General features: G+C 37.2%; 1 protein-coding gene across 2 annotated transcripts; it reads left to right on the top strand.

Moving 5' to 3' along the window:
• Window positions 1-1,824: 1,824 nt before the first annotated feature.
• On the top strand, window positions 1,825-11,102 carry ankrd49 (ankyrin repeat domain 49). Of its 2 annotated transcripts, none has more exons than XM_067584683.1 (3): window positions 1,825-1,954; window positions 4,272-4,497; window positions 10,260-11,102. In XM_067584683.1, exons 2-3 carry the CDS (start codon window positions 4,279-4,281, stop codon window positions 10,734-10,736), a joined length of 696 nt encoding a protein of 231 aa, XP_067440784.1. In that variant the 5' UTR covers window positions 1,825-1,954; window positions 4,272-4,278; the 3' UTR covers window positions 10,737-11,102. The 2 variants fall into 2 exon arrangements, with proteins under 2 accessions (XP_067440784.1, XP_067440783.1); XM_067584682.1 differs by having other exon boundaries at window positions 1,827-1,941.
• The last annotated feature ends 6,704 nt before the right edge of the window (window positions 11,103-17,806 follow it).

The following is a 17,806-nucleotide window of genomic DNA, read 5'->3' as shown; positions in this document are numbered from 1 at the left end:
CAATGAAATACAATAAAATATTTTAAAAGCTATAATAATAATAATGATGATGATAAAATATAGTAAAATAGAGTTAAATAAAAGCTTGACTAAAAAAGTAGATAAATTAGATTAAAAAGACAAAACAAAACAAAGACAAAATAAATCAATAAGAGGAATAAAAAAATATATAATGATATTAATAATAATAACATAACAGTTAAAATAAAATAGAATAAAATTTTACAACATAAATACAATAAAATAAGTAAATAACATCAATAAACCATTCTTAATCAAAAGCCAGGCTGAAGAGGAAGGTTTTAAGTTTACATTTAAAGATTTTACTGTTCCAGTGGCTCAGAGCCTAAAAGCTAAAAGCTGCCTCACCAAGGATTTTAGTCCTGCATCTGCAGTAAACACAGCCAAGGGTGCTTAGCAACTGAACAACTACCACCAGTGCTAATAATCATACCAGAACGAGTAGTGCATCTAAGTGGTTGTAGTGGCTTCTGCTAAAACAACAAAATCATACAAAATAGCTTATAAAAATAGGTTTTGAAGACATCTGTGGCTTTTCTGATATGATGTACATACAGCGTTGAAAAAAACATACAGTAGGTTGAAATCATGGACATCGGGGTTTTCATGGAAACACAGAGGCAACTATGGCACAAAAACTAAACCCACCTGCAGAGTACAGCGTTCCAAATTGCACGTATTGCACCTGTCGTTGTGAAACTGCTGTCAATTTTCTGATTAAAAATGCTCATCTGTTTCCATCAAACTAAGTGCACTTGTTGCTAATGTAGTCTAATGTTGTCTAAATAGAGCTGGAGCCCATGTCTTCCTTTTCTGTTTTTTCTTGTTGAGGAGCCATCTGATGGATTCACTGTCCATACAAATCCCCAGAGAACTCGTTTTATGGGGGCAAAAATATCTGTGTTTTTCTGTTGAAGAAATATTGAATATTGATTGTGTTATAAATGATCAAGGATCATGCAGGTTAATGGCAGTCTTCATCTACAGTCTTGTCAAAAGCTTATCCTCTTGACAGAAGTGAAAAGAGTGTTTTAATGGATAAATGGATAAAGTCTAGATTTGGGAGTCTAGGGTCCAAAGACATCACCAGATGCTTGATAAAGTCTACTTTAGCAGTAGGCAAATAGCGGCCTGTGGGCCGAATCCGGCCAAAAGCTGAAGTTTTCCCTTTTATAGATTACATCGAATCTTTTACGTGACTCCTCATAAATCTACAGTAGATAACAATGTAAACACAAGGCTCATGTAAATCCCAATGAATATGACCTGTTAATCTCTTATAAATTTACAGGATGAATACCACAGGTGCATAATTTGTCCGAATTGACAAGAACAGATCTGTGTCAATGACAGTAGGCTACTTTGCTTCAGCCATAAATGAAGTAGACCACTGCTTATTATGCGGATCAGCTTTTAATTACATTTCTAGTCTAATTTCATATTTATGAGTCATTTTTTTGCCAAATTAGCTGCAGTTACTCTGTTTGCCCTCACTTACTAATGGGAATTTTGACATCTGCCCTACACAAATACAACCCTAAAACTGTTTTATAAATCAGTTTTATTCTTGAATGAATTAAAAGAAATAAACAAACAATACATATTAAAATCATATTGGGCTGTGTTTTCACCGTCCTCTCAATAAATAGTATCTTCTGTACCGTAAGTGAGGCATCACTTCTCATGAAAGTGCACTTTGTCGGTAGATGACAAAAACCGGCGAATGCTGCTGCGCGATGCAGCGTATAGACTGCCGGAAATTTAAACAACGAAGAAGAAAAAGGCAGCTGCAAGTGGTTATGGGTAGTAGTGTCTTTTAACTGTGTTCCTCTCTGAAGCTAACCAGGAAAACAACTACACATCCATATGTGCATTTCCTGTAGTTGACCGTGGTTTGTTTTGAATCCGCAAAACGGGAAGGTAACGATGAAATGTATTTGCTTTTTATTCATTTTAGTAGTTAAATCTCCCGATTGAGTGGGAATAATAGTTATGTTGACATGACAAACGTCGCTCAAATGTTGTTTTCAGCCGTTAGCCAACATGTAACTTCAACGTAATTTTCATACGTTCAACTGTTGTGTCAGTGTAACGATGGCCTGTTTACATTAGCCGCTTGCAACATACTGTAAATCTGAATTTGAACGCAATATGTGGCATCTAGCTGACGTTACAGCCAAAACTACCTACCTGACAGTTACCCTCATTGTTATAACGTTCAATTTTTGTTGACACGTTTTGGAGAAAGATTAATTCAACTGTATGGTCATTTTGGAAAGCTGCAGTTTGTGGTGCTGTTGAACTGTATTGCAATTAGACTGAGAGGTGTTTCTGTACAATACAATATTAGAATAAGCATGTGTTGTCATTCCACTGAACAACAAGTTTTTGTTTATTTTATTTGTATAACAGAATATATAGTAAAATGTAAAAGAAAAAAACAGCAAGGCTGCAACTAACATTATGTTCGTAATTAGTTAATGTGCTTTACAGATAAATTATTTTCTTAATTAATCATTTGGTTTGTAATACATCAGAAACTAGTGAAAATGTTTACAATCAGATAAAACAGAGTAAAGCAGGGAATCTTTACATATAAGAAGCAGGAAAGGGAAAATGTTGGCACTGACATTTTTGCTTAAAGATCCCCTCCAGGCATGTATTAAGACGTAAAAATACTCTGCTTGGAACAATAATAATGTGTCTCATATGCTTTTTCCACAATAGCACATCTAGGAAAGTATAATGACCATGTTAAAATCCTAAAAATGCCATCTAATCCTTAAAAATTCCAGAAACTAAACATATGCAAATATCTTTCATCAGAAGTAAAGTCAATTTTCAGTGTATGTGCACCATGCATGTATAAAGAGAACTGGATACAGTGTTGGTGGTGGGGCCCCATTCACCCATAGAGCATGCTCACTACAGATTTCTGCTAGCTGAGACAGCTAACTTCCAGTTTAACCCTCTGGCTAACTTGAATGGGGATAAAACAATTCAATTGTGCGGAGTCATTTCGCAGGGATTGTGACTCAAAAAATATCCATATAATGCTTTTTGGGCCCCTATCAGGCCCGGAAGTTGTCATTTCACAGTTTGGCCACTTTGTCGAATTGGCTTCAAAGACCAGTGCTGTTCCTGGGGGTTTGATGTGCACTGGAGGCTTCAAGTTTCCACATTACACTTGTATAAGTTGCATACTGGACCACGATTTGCTCCCAACTAGTGATGATGTCACAAATTATGCTCGTAGGCCCGTCCCTTACACTCAGATTTTCAGTGAGCACAAAGAAACTTTCTACTTTCAGCAGATAACTGTGAAAACATTCTTATAGTATCAAACTCTGCACATACATCATTGTGCACACTGAAGCTCAAACATCCAACTGTAGGAACAAGAAGTAAAATAGATTTATGTGTGGACGGGGTCTTTCAAAAATAGTATTAAGGATAAATCAATTATCAAAGTAGTTGCAAATTCATTTTCAGTCGAACGATTAAGTGACGAATTGGTTCAACTGTCCAAAGTCTGAAATGGGGTAAAATAATTGCAAAGAAAAAGCTTTTAGGAAATGTTTGCTAAATTAGGATTGAATTTTAGATCAGAAGATCTCAGGGATTAACTCTACACTGGGCACTCAAAGTTCTTCACTTGAAAACTAACTTTTTGTTATTTGGAGGGAAGCTTGCTTAAATATTTTATTTTCATGTTTTTTTGGTGCAGCACAAGTTAATTGCAAGGACAATGTTTGAATAAGTTCCTGCATACTTAGACATACAGTCATGGCCAGATTGACCTGTTGAGAAGCCTCAGGTGGACAACTAGCTGTGTGATTGATAACACACATACATTTGAAAAATGCAACATAAAGAGGAGGTGAAATAATGAGGGTTTTAAAACTAGATTTTAAAAGACCACTGGTGTGTCCTCCACTCAGATGACAAGGTAACAGAGACATCCTGAGGCAGTTCAGCTTTTCAGGGACAGTATGATTATTAAAATGCCCTTGATGAGCTACTTTAAACAAGATGTTATTGAAAATATTAATTGGATGACCAGGGGGGAATTGTATAAAATTCAATCTTGCAGCACCTCAGGCAAAACCTCCCCCTGTGACCTGAATAGTGTTAAATATTAATCTTTCTATAAATTGTTCAGTTTTCTATCACAACCTCTCCTCCATCTCTTCTTCTCTTAGTTTCTTTTTAGTCAGTTAAGCCATCATGTTTGCCTGATTTCTCCATAGAGGCGTCATGGAGTTTCCAGAGGATTTCAACCAGCTCGAGCTTCTGAACACACATGGACACCTGATCCCCCGAGGAGCCAGCAGTCTATGGACCGGAAGCAGGGATGAGGAGGAAGACATGGAGGAAGAGGAGGGGGACCACAGTGAGGAGTGGTATCTAGAAAAAGAAGAAACTCTCAAAGACAATCCAGCGGAGCTCATACTATGGGCAGCGGAAAACAATCGCGTGAGTATTTTTTTGTTCTGGCACCAACGTTTACCTGATTTGCCTCATTAGTGATCAGCATTGGTCTTGAGGAGCTTGAGATGGTTGCTACACAGACCATGCAGCTCATTATTTTTAAGTAGTAACTCTTTTCCAGTCTCTTTGGCCACATCGTTACGATCTTAGCTTTTGTCCTTGCTCGCTCTCTCTCTCGCTACAAAATATAATAAATAAACTATATGTTAAGTCCATATTTTGAAAATGTCTGGAGGGGATCTTTAATATTAATTAATGCATAAAAATAATAATCTACAAGCTAAAGCAGCAACTAACAACTGTTTTCATTGTTGTGATTATTTTCTTGATGAATCGCATAATTGCTTGAACTGCACTATGACAGAAAATAGTGAAAAATGCCTCATAAAGCCGATGTTGTTGTGTTCAAATAGCTTGTTTATTCTGATCAACAATCATAAACAAAACATTTCTTATTTACTATCACAAGACATAAAAAAACAAATTTGGTATTTTTTGCTTAAAAAATAGTTTAACAATGAATTATCAATATTATTGCCGCTAAATTTTCTGTTGATCAATTAATTGAGGAATTGCTTCAGCTCTCATGAGTCAAGTAATTCTCCATGCTAATATTTTCCTTTCAGCGATAATGACATGATGCTGCCCAGAAGTCCTCATGTTTGGAATATTATGAACTGAAAAAGCAGCACTGTAGATACTAAGCTGTGCCATATACTGTATGTTTCTAATGTAATTAGAAAGGAAGTCATATCAAGTATGCAATATGAAAGAATATCGTTATTAGTAACCGACCACCTCTCCCCAAAAATCCCAATTTACTCTGGTGGTAAAGAACCAGAGAAGCAAGATTGTCTCTTTATTTTTCATCAGTTCAACAGTTGTATTTTTGCTGGTTTGCAATGAGCAGCCTCACTAGCAGCACTGTAGACTTCTAGTTTTTGTTTTTGTATATACACTGCTCATATAGCCAGTTATCATAAGAAATTATTTGATATCAGTGCAAAGCAATACTTTTTTCGATATCTTACTTTGAGTAATTAAGTTTATCTACACAGCCCTTTTTTTCATTTAACAAAAGAATCTAAACTTCTCAAATGTTAAATATTGTCTAAACACAAGCGGCCAAATTATTGCCTGAATAAAATACAGCTTTAATTTGGCAAAATTCTTAATTAAATTTAGGAATAATCTGATCAAGAATTCAATTATCAGAACTGCAAATCTGACTTGACATTAGATGCCAGCTTTCAGTATGTGACCGTTTTTTTGGGGTGTCTGTTTCCACAAACCCAAAAACTTATTGAGGTAAAATATCCAGTCCTGGTCATGCAGCATCTCCAGGGCTACACTTTTCCAGTGGGTGCACTGGTGCTAAAATTGCGTTGGCTGGTGGCTTCATATGACATTTAAGACATATAATTATATATTATTTTTTTCTGCTGTCATTTTAATGACAGCACTAACAATTCTCTCCTACTGCTGCTCCTCCTCAGCAGCAGCATATTGAAGGAACTGGCAGGATTATATTTCACTGTGATTGTACCTTATATGATTACATGTGATTAATAAACTTGATAGATTGATTAACCACTACTTTTCAGTGGTTCTGTCTTTTCTCTCCATCCTTACCATTGCTTTTCTTGTTGAAGCTTTAAGCTGTCAGCTGCAGTGTCTGCCCCTGACTAGGCATTTATTAAAGTGAAAAATGCCTTTTTAACCCTTTTAGATCACATCGTTTTTCATATTGTGCACCTATTTAAGAATATATGCCAAAAAACCCAAAAAAAAATCAGTTTCTTTGTATTCTTATATCAAAATCCAATCATGTTTTCTTCCTGCAAAACAATATATGACGTGTGCTTATATAGACTTGAACCACCCATCAATCAATCTTCAACTTTTAGCGGCACAGAGCTAAGATTCATGATGACACGCCCACTTTTCAACGTTCAAATCAAAATCCTCCCAACATTATGTTCCGCCTGTCTGTCCTGTTTCACTCAGAAAAATGTCTTAATACGGACATTAGATACTCTCAAAATGCTGTTTCATCTGGACTTTAAACTTAAAAGTTAAATTTGCACATCTACTCATTTCTGTGACAAATGTGATTATTTCATAATGAAGAGGTCAGTCATGAGCAGTGGTTTATTGATTTTTCATTTCCCCTGGGGGCAAATGCCTAACATTAGTTTCTTTTGGACTGGGAGGAAAGACACAAACATTGGGTAAACATGCAGAGGCATCACTTGTTCATTCATACAAATCCAGGACCTTATACCAATGCGAACAACTGAACCACTGTGCCAGGAAAACTTTTGATCTAATCATTTGTTTAAAAAAAAAAAAGTCTAATTATAGTGTCAGATCCTCCAGTGGAGGAGGCTGGTTTTTTTTTACTAAGAGGGAATATTTGTTAGGAGGTCGAGATTAGAGGAATGCAATTAGTCACCACTTGAGCAGCCGAAATGATTACAGCAATTAGGCCTTTCACCGTTAAGTGCCATGGCAGCTTTTAATTGTCAAAATGTCAAGAGAATTTAACAGGTCATTTAAAAACAATCGCAGTGACTATTTGGGCATGAGAGGTCAAACGTGAATATTTTAAGTATGCAGCACACGGAGCCCATAAGCTCTCCCTCCATGTGTAATTTGCATGATTTACACACTTTCTCATGCACAGTGCAACCAAAAGAGAAATTGAGATGCTACATTAAGAGCAACTAGATTATAGTTGTTTTTATGTTTTGTCCTTTATATAAAAAAATAATAATATACGTGCCCTTGATTTAACAGTTTTGAAACCATAATATACAGGAAACAGCATTCTGCTGGTGTCATTGTGTTTGAAATTGCAGATCAGTCTGTTCCCCACATAGTGATGTCAGAGCACGTACTGTATTTTAAGAAAGGCTTCTACCTATTATGTCAGGTGTCATTGTAGGTCCTCTAAGCAATGTCATCCTCTGCGGCAGGATTTTCCTACTAAATCTGCTTTTCTCTGCCTGTGAAAACACTCATGACTGCTACAAAATAAGCAAAGTTTTGACCAAAAAATGTAGAAACTTGGGGCATATACAGTATATTTACAGTTTTGTTGCCTATACATTCAAAAAATATGTATCTTTCTCAGTCAAAAAAACAACTACACCGCCTTTTGGTTCTACCAGCAGTGGAAGTGACACCCGTATTATCGTAAGTTGTATCTTGACTGACGCAGCACGTTAAAGACGTGGTAGTATAGGAGGAGAAGGAGTTATCATCCCCAATCACAAGGATGTAACTCTCACCTCAGCCTTCATTCACTCGAGTAAACTGCATGCACTTATCAGTTATTATGATCAGAAACATGGATGCTACTGTGTGCCTGTTTTGGGGGGGTTTTTGTGTTATCAGTTTACCACATTTGATGAATAGCTGTTAGACCCTAATAAAGGTGTCTGTGAAAGACTGGCTGCTTTGAATGCTGATTAGCGATAAAGTACACAGTGTTGCTCCATTAAGTGGGCTTTATATTGAAGTATTTATGTCAGGACACTATTTATCAGATGTTGCTGAATGGAAAAATTGTAGATTTATGGCGGAAAAAAAAGCAGTCAGTCACATGTCAAAAGCACACATTTTCTTTCTATCTTGCAATTAGTGCACATTCAACCTAGTGCAGGTTAACAAAGTGGTAACAATGATTATCTTTAGCAGATAGAAAATATGGTCAATACTAGAGAAAGTTCTGAAAGATAGATTTCCTTTTAGTGGTCTTGACTACAGCTGTTTGTGGATTTTCATTTTTCAAAAGTGGTTAAAATGGAGCATGACTAAACCTGATTCAATCTTTAGTCTTCTTTCAGCAGATGTTTGGATATCCCTTTGAAAATTGGTTTCATGTTTTCAAATGTCAAAATGACAGCTCTCAAAGCTATTATTTAGAAAAGGCTTTAAGAGTTCAACGCATTCATCCATAAAAACAAGGAAATTACAGCACTGAGAAATATTTTTGAGGTGCTGTTTGGTCTATTTTATAAATGTTTCTTACTGCCCTTTGACATGGTCAAAAAACTTACTGGACCCTTCTGCAGTGCTTTTTGTTTTGTTTTTTTCACATTTATATCAAAAACCTTTGGCTTTAAATTGAAGTCACACAGCACAAACATCCTGTATTACATCTATTGTCTTTTCACAATAGGAGTGTTGATTTTGTAAACAGCCAACAAAAAGCTCAAAAAGAAGGTCATGTAATGCAACTAAATCTAAATACAATTTGGACGTTTTTAAAGTAGATCAAGCCAGAAATAAAACAATGTAGTCAGCTGTCCCCGGCAGCAAAAGCCAACATTTACTTGTAAATACATGCGGAAATGATCTGAAGAATGGATTGAGGCAATACATTTCACTGAAGGAGAACAGCTGACAAAGAGCGAACTTATTTAATGCACCCTGAAACCTATCCAAGGCATTAATGGCATAAAAAACCATTCACCCTCTGGATAATTAAACAATGAAAGAAAACCTGCCTCAATCTAATTCGATCATGATGCATAATGTACATAATAACTGTGGTACTATGTCACAGTTTTCCACAGCACACAGAAAGTTAATTAAAAGAATTAATTGCATGGGAGCAAATTTTAAATGGTTCAAATGTAACTCAGTTATTTATCTCTATGCTATTAAGTGTTTAGTTTGTAATGTGACTACTACAGTTGTCTGTGTGTGAACTGTGTGTGTGCATGTGTTTATGTTCTGTGTCAATTTGTGCTTTGTGATTAATTCTGCGGCCTTTACTTTGCACTATTAAAACCCATGATTACAGGTATTTTCCCTCTTTGGTAAGATTCAAGCAGGATAACTTGAACTCATGGACATCATGTAATTGCAGTTTTTATATACTCTGTCTTCTAGTACAACTTTTGATACAGTAAGAATCTCTTTCACTGATGCTGACACACAACATAACTTAAAGGTACCCTGTGGGGATGAGTTTACATTCAACATCTGTAACCAAAATGCATTTTGTTTATCTTTAAAGACCCCTCCAGATATGCTTTAAGATATATAGTGTTAGTGTCTGGTTTGCATTTCATTTTTCGCAAAAAAAAGTTTAATGACCCTGTTAAGATCCTTAACCCTTGTATTACGTTTACTTTTTTGACCCATGGTACTATTCGGGTCAAAGTGACCAGAGACAACAGCAACAGCAGCCTCTGCTGCCACAAGTGGTAATTACAGGACGCTGGTGCATCTAACTCTTGATATCCGAGGGTGAGGGTGCTGCACTATTCTAAAGGGAGGGAAACGCTATTTGAATAGTAACAGACTTTGACACAAAGCCGCGACAGAGAGGAAAGGAAACGTCCTCAAATGAGGTGAAATTACTTTACTTTTGGTTCTACTGTTGTTAGAAAACATCACAGAAAACATCCGATCCCGCAGCAGTTGTATGTTAAAATGTAATTGCTAACAGCTATTGTCGGTTGTTGATTATTAGAATAATTAGAATATCTCTCTATGTATTTACACATGATAACAGTTAATGGACAACCACAGAGGTCCCCAAACAGAAGAGAGTTCAGTCTAATTTTCTCTCTAGAGAGGCAAACAATAAACACTTAACTGTAACGGGATCAGAATCATCAGAATGACAGTCTTGGTCATAATTTTAATAGCAGCACTTTCCTGTGTAAAATGTTTTCCATGAGAATACAGTTTTATTTTCTGACTCCAGCATTTCTGTTGTTTTCTTTCAGCTGTCAACGATCCACAGGTTATTAACTGCTGATCCTCTGCTGGTGCACTGCTGTGATGAGGATGGTTACACTCCGCTGCACCGCGCAGCATACAGCGGCCACGTCGACGCAGTTTCTGTGTTGCTTGCCGCCGGCTCTAAGGTTAACCCCCGCACCATTGACGGCTGGACGCCGCTTCACAGCGCTTGCCGCTGGAGCCGCGTCACTGTGGTGAGTTTTCTCCTGCAGCATGGAGCTGAACTCAACGCTCAGACCAACGGAGGGCTCACACCACTACACCTGGCTGCTTCCCACACTAGCGCCTCAAAAATAGACTCTGCCCACACATTAGAGCTCCTCCTCTCTCAGCGGCATCTGAAGGCGGGGCTCCGCAGCAGCAGCGGGGAGACGGCCAGTGAGTTGGCCCGGCGTAGTGGCCCACATTACTTCCTGTTTGAGATGGTAGAAGACTGTGTCAATGTGCTGCCCGTCTCATGAATGAAAACTCACCATTTTCTTGAAATCCTTGTAGGTACAGCTCCTCTTATACTACTGAAAGCACGTATACAAGAAAATTTAGTGAGAGTATGTCGTACGAAAAGAGGACATGACCTTGAACGTGATATAATTTTCCATTTATTACTGGAATTAGTATTTATATGTGAATCTGTTTCCACAGTCGCACATGAACAACTTCATGTCTGCATCTCCTCGACTGTCATTGTGTGATGTTCATGTTCGTGGCCTCCAGGAAAAGCATATTTTCTACTGAAGCATCGTACTAAATAAATACCATATCTTTGTAATAATGTTCTCTTTGCATCACTGACCCTTTTTGAAATTAAAATAGGGCTGCAACTCACAGTTATTTTCATTATCAATTAATCTGTCAATTGTTTTCTCGATTTGATCAATTAGTCGCTTGGACTAAAAAATGCCGATCACTGTTTCCCACAGCACAAGATGACTTCCTCAAATGACTTGTTTTGTTTCAACAAACAGTTCACAACCCAAAGATATTCAGCTTTCTGTCATGGAGGACTGAAGAAAACTGAAAATATTAACATGCTGTAATGTTTTCAGGCAATTAGTGTCCACAACTCAGTTTTTAAAAGGCTCTCTCAATGCAGAACTCCAAAGAATTAAAAGGGGATAATTATTTGAGAGCTTTTGCTTTCATGGTTAAGTAGTTCAGTCTTTTGATTCATATTCAGCCTAAACGTTCTGCTGTCATTGTGTGGGATCTTTCTTAAACTAAACCTGCCTGTGTTTTTTTTCACTGATTTTCCACTCAATCAATCAATCAATCAATCAATTTTTATTTATATAGCGCCAAATCACAACAAAAGTCATCTCAAGGCACTTTTCACATAGAGCAGGTCAAGACCATACTCTTTACAGAGACCCAACAACATGAGCAAGCACTTAGCAACAGCGGTAAACAACAACAACGACACAGCAGCAGCCAGGGAAGGGTGCCAACAGGACTGTGAAGGACCGTGAAGGCTCGGCCCAGAACCCAGGGTTTCCTGCGAGATGAGAAAGCACAAAAAAAACTCCGGGGAAGAAGCAAAGTTAGTGACATGCATTGATGTTACATGAATGCATACAGATGGAGAGGAGGAGGAGGAGGAGAGAGGAGCTCAGTGCATCATGGGAAGTCCCCCAGCAGTCTAGGCCTATAGCAGCATAACTAAGGGCTGATCCAAGGTGAGCCTGGTCGGCCCTAACTATAAGCTTTATCAAAAAGGAAAGTTTTAAGCCTACTCTTAAACATAGAGAGGGTGTCTGCACCCCGGACTGAATCTGGAAGATGGTTCCACAGGAGAGGAGCCTGATAGCTGAAGGCTCTGCCTCCCATTCTACTTTTAAAGACTGTAGGGACCACCAGTAAGCCTGCATTCTGGGAGTGCAGTGTTCTAGTGGGATAATACGGTACTATTAGCTCTTCAAGATATGATGTTGCCTGACCATTAAGGGCTTTGTAAGTTAGGAGAAGGATTTTAAATTCTATTCTAGATTTTACAGGAAGCCGATGTAGCGAAGCTAAAATGGGAGAAATGTGATCTCTTTTTCTAGTTTTAGTCAGTACACGTGCAGCTGCATTCTGGACCAGCTGGAGAGTCTTTAGAGACTTGTTAGGGCAGCCTGATAATAAGGAATTGCAATAATCCAGCCTAGAAGTAACAAATGCGTGGACTAGTATTTCTGCATCTTTTAGGGACAGGATGTGCCTGATTTTTGTAATATTACGTAAGTGAAAAAAGGCAGTCCTTGAGATTTGATTTATGTCGGAGTTAAATGACATATCCTGATCAAAGATAACTCCCAGATTCCTTACAGTGGTGCTGGAGGCCAGGGTAATGCCATCCAGAGTAGCTATATCATTAGATAATGTGTTTCTAAGGTGTTTAGGGGCACAATAACTTCAGTTTTATCTGAGTTTATTAGTAGAAAATTGCAGGTCATCCAGGTCTTTATGTCCTTAAGGCATGCTTGGAGTTTGTTTAACTGATTGGTTTCATCAGCCTTCATTGATAAGTATAATTGGGTATCATCTGTATAACAATGAAAATTTATGGAGTGTTTCCTAATAATATTACCTAAAGGAAGCATATACAAGGTGAATAGAATTGAACAGAACCTTGTGGAACTCTGTGTCTAACTTTTGCCTTCACGGAGGATTCATCATTAACATGTACAAAATGAAATCGGTCTGATAAATAGGACTTAAACCAGCTTAACGCAGTTCCTTTAATGCCAATTAAATGTTCCAGTCTCTGCAAAAGGATTTGATGGTCAATTGTGTCGAATGCGGCACTAAGATCTAACAGGACAAGTATAGAGACAAATCCTTTGTCCGATGCAGTAAGGAGGTCATTTGTGACTTTCACCAGTGCTGTCTCTGTGCTGCACTCAACTGAGGTTTTCTTTGAATGTTCCTACACTGCAGCATGTGCCTACGCAAGTTTCACTATGATTTACTGTATATGGCATCTCATTTGTAACCTTTCACAATTGACTGTAAAATGATCCAATTTAGGTCATTGAGGCACTTATATATTGTATGCAGCAGCTAGAAACTTCAGGCAATCTTCTACAGAACCGAAGGGCTCATTGAGATAAAGTAAAGGTGATTTTATTTTATTTTATTTTTTTCTTTTTGTCAGTTACTCCTTGACCCTGTGGCAGTTACAAAAAAAGATTTTCATAAAGTGAATGTCCTCAGATGAACAGCACAAGGTTTTTAAGAGTTCAAAAATAACACACTTTCTTTCAAAACAAAAAACATTGTGTTTTCTTTCTCTGTGATTGAACCATTGAAGGTCATAATCCACAGTAAGTGGCTGCCTAAAATAGGATCTGACTGCTTTGAAATAGAAGCCCTGTATGTACCTTGACGTAGAGATGCCAAGAGGAAAATGTCACTGCAAAGTACAGCTTTGTTTTGCAAGTTGACCCCTCATTTTAAACATTAAAGGAACCCACAGTGTAGTCTACTGTCTATACTGACATGATGCCATATGCACACAGTTTCAAAAGTGTTTTTATCTGTACTGCGTTTCATTGTATACAAGTAATTGTGAGCAAGCTTTGTGTGAAGGCAGCAGTGTTAAATAAAATAGCTGCTTTGCAAAAACAAAATCAGTCACGGATACTCACTGAAAGTTGTCTCTGTTACATGAAGCTCACATTCAGGATGAGTTTAGAAAAGCATCACTTTGAGAATCTGTCCATGAAAGAAGCTAAATGAAGAATTTCTCAAATCATGTCACATCAGCTGTCAATTTCATACATGTTTTTCTTAATTATAGTGGTGTAGCTGAGGGCTTCTAATAGCTTTATAATAGACTGTCACTGTGATGTACTAATGCTGATTTAAATGTCAGCTTGTTGTTTGTTTTTTTTTTTCTTGATCAAACAAAAAGTAATCTCTTGGTTTTCCTGCTTCACAATGAAATTATTCTGACACAATTATTATTTTAAGACAATAACTTGATCATGTTTTGAATTAATTTTCTATTTATGGTAGAAAAACTTAATCTTGACTAATCATTTGGACAGAAAATAGTAAAAAATGCCCATCACAATTTCACATAGTGACGTCTTCCAATGTCTTGTTTGGTCCAACCAACAGTCCAAATCCAAAGATATTAACTTTGCAGTGCTATCAAGCAGAGAAAATCATAACAAGTTTCAAGTTTGCAAATCTGAGAATACCAAATTTGGGTATGTTTGGTTAACAACTTTAAACCATTAGTTGATTATCAATCAAGAGTTGCAGATACATTTTTTTTCTTTTTTGTGATCAAGTTTTCATTTTATAATACTGGAGGTTAGATTGAATATAACAGCAAATCATCAGCCCCGTACACATCTGTAATACTGAACACAGATTATTCTAACATACAAACCTGATATTCTTGTCTCTCCATGTACATTATTCCGTTCATCAACTGGGCAAGAATGGCTCTTCTTTGCTATCTATCTATCTATCTATCTATCTATCTATCTATCTATCTATGCAGGCTATAGCAAGCATAGCCAATAACAATGTTTTTGTAGAGATGCAGTAGGGGCAGATAATATAGATATAACAAAAACAAAAAACAAGTTGTTCTCTGGTTTTGGTTTAATTTCTAACCCAATTGCCGATTTGAAGACGAAAACAAGAAAAGCACATTGATTTCCATTTTTTTTTATTGCATCGTATATTTTTTTATCCTGTTATCAAACGAGTTGAACACAGCTTTGGACAGAGGATACACTGACTGTACATAGATTGATGAAGATGAGTCTCTATAGTCACATTTGCCATCCGGGTGTTACCCAGTCAGAGCCAGCCCACTCCTCTAAGCCCACAACCCCAGAGCCTCAACCTGGTTATGACAATTTAATCTTTTCTTTTGCAGGCAAAATTGCTTTTTCCACTGTTTCCTGTATTGTAAAGTAAGACCTCTGCCACATTTCTTTGACTGACTTGTTTATGATTGAAGTGTATTCTGACAGTTCATATTGTAGGGCAATATCTACTCTATCCTCATGAGCAGCGTTCTGCCAAGTCATCTGCTTCCTCGTTTCCCTCCACACCCATGTGCGCTGTAACCCAAATAAAACCCACCTCACACCCTGGCTTGTGAATTCTATATAATGTATGATAAATCTCTGTCAATATATCAGGTCTGGACTTGGATTTGATTTTTCTTATTGCACTTAAAGCTGCTGCTGAATCACTGCTTATGACTGAGTTGTCTGGTTTATTGTCCTCCACCCACCAAAGTGCCAATAATATTGCCAGAATCTCTGCTGTGAATACTGAAATCTGATCTGAAACTCTGTGTCCCCCTTTTACTTCTGAATTCAGGAATGGTTATTCCAAATGCCACTTTCCCACTCTCTGGATCCATCTTTATAAATCTGTAAATATGAACTCCTTTCTTGTTGCAGATGAGACTTAACTTCCTTGACTATATCTCCTGATTTCTTTCTTTTGTTATTATTCAGTATGTATACATCAACTCCAGGTTCTGAAATTAGCCGTGATGGTACAACTGAAAAACAGACTGGAGGGCACACATTAATATTAATATTAATAATACCAATCTCCTGCGCCTTAGATTTTAGCATAGTTTGTTTTGGCCTTTCCCGCTCTACTTCCATTTTAAGTGAGGGCGATTGAATTTCTGTCCAACCCTAATTAACCCTAGTTAACCTTAACCCTAACCGGGCTGGGTGGCATGTGATGTCCAATAGGGCTGCTCCACGCTGTCGACTGGGTCGTGCGCTATGTCCGCTGGGTGGCAGCCCAGGACAACTGGATAGGTGGTTTCTGGAAACTGGATAGATGGTGTGCAATTTGATTGGGATTTTTAGGGCTCCTCACACTTCGCACCTTTGGTTCAAGTGTTACAAAGAGATGATGTCTAATAAAGAGAGAATCCATTGGGAAATCTGGAGTTTATGAGGGGGCTTCCACCTTAATACTAAAAATCTTTTTAGCGGCTGTTGGACCTAAAGTCTTCTTTAAGATTTGGTAACATAAATTAATGAGTCTTCATTTAAACACAGGTAAACTAGGAATACAAGTTCCGGTTACATCATATAGCACATGTGCAACTCCAGACCAAAAGTACTTATGGGGCAGATTAGTTTTCTGTCGATCAACTAATCATTTCAGTTTTAATCTAGGGTCACTAAATGTAACATGACTGTCATGACATCATGACCCCCAGCGTTTGGGATCATCATGTCTTCCCTCTGTTGTTGGAAAGCACCTACAGCGTTCTGCTTAGTTTGGGCTTTTATTTTTCATACCAGCAGACAGAAACATCAGTTAATTGGTGTATTCATGGCAAGGCCACTCACTAAGAGGTGTCTGTAAACCTATTAACTTGAATAACATTTTTATCACTCAGGGCAGCATTTACATTTAAATGACAACCCAACAGTTTGCTGTCCCTTCCTATTAGCAAGTACAGTCTGAACAGTTGAGTATTAGCCCTTCACTCACAGCAAGGCTATTGCTGTTCAAGGACATTCACTTGTACGAGGAAAACACTTAAAGTAAACAATGCAAGCATTTTTTTGTACCAACACTTATACATACTATATTTATACATAGTCAAAAGGCATTGCAGCCTGTGCCCACATGAAAAAAATATTTATTGTGACTGCTGTAAAATTAAATAAATCCCAAATACTCATCGTGCAACTATACATGTATAACAACAACATCTGAAAACAAAAAGCTTTTTAATACAGGGGGGGAAAACAAATGTCAGGCTGAAAAATCAATCCTTATTTACGCAATGATGTAGAAACACAATAGAGACAAATCTACCTGCAGGGAGTCTCTACGCTGTGGGGTAGTTTTACACACCCTCTCTCAAAGTTAATGCCAAACACAAATTTGGAGGAAATACCTGCTGTGTAGCACAAGCTACATTTATGAAATTTTATTTTCATTGTACGTAAGAACATCAGAACATTAAACAACACTGAGTTAAAAGGCTGTGTGGGATAAACAATATAAATACAAGTTTAATGTTATGGTATGAAGGTTTTATGCAAACTCTCCATTTTAGGAAATGGAGAGTTAGTTAGTTCCTGATTGATATCACCCTAAACATGCACACATGTAAATAATAATCATTTCTGTATAGTTTTAATTACATGCAATACAACAAATACTGAGAGTAAAATTTTCACACTCATTAAAATTGTAGCCATTCTTTCAAGAAACTTCCTCTGGAAAACAACAACCACTTATAAACTCTAAACAAATATGTAACTTCTTTAAAATGTATGTGAAATAGGGAGTATTTACTGTGTGTACTGCATCAGAAAACTGCCTCTATTTCCCTATAATTAGTACTAAATTATACTGGCCATTCCAGGAAACCTCCTAGGACATCATTAATAAATTACTGGACCTGCAAAATAAAGCTTCACAGTTTTTTAGCAATTTAGATTGTGTGTTATTTTGAAGGCTTGCAGTGTCTTTGCAATTTAAATAGAGCCTGTGGAGCCACCAAAGAGAACAAGCAACTGGTGAAGAAAGTTTTAGT

This window comes from Thunnus thynnus, chromosome 3 (assembly GCF_963924715.1).
Source record: "Thunnus thynnus chromosome 3, fThuThy2.1, whole genome shotgun sequence".
Classification (NCBI taxonomy): Eukaryota; Metazoa; Chordata; class Actinopteri; order Scombriformes; family Scombridae; genus Thunnus; species Thunnus thynnus.
Note: the sequence above shows the minus strand (reverse complement) of the source record. Positions and strands in the feature narration are given on the sequence as shown.

Bases quoted from the DNA above. Each gene is read 5' to 3' on its own strand.
- ankrd49 (XM_067584683.1), top strand. From the start codon at position 4,279: ATGGAGTTTCCAGAGGATTTCAACCAGCTCGAGCTTCTGAACACACAT. The intron at 4,498-10,259 runs GTGAGTATTTTT...GTTTTCTTTCAG, and splicing joins GGGCAGCGGAAAACAATCGC to CTGTCAACGATCCACAGGTT.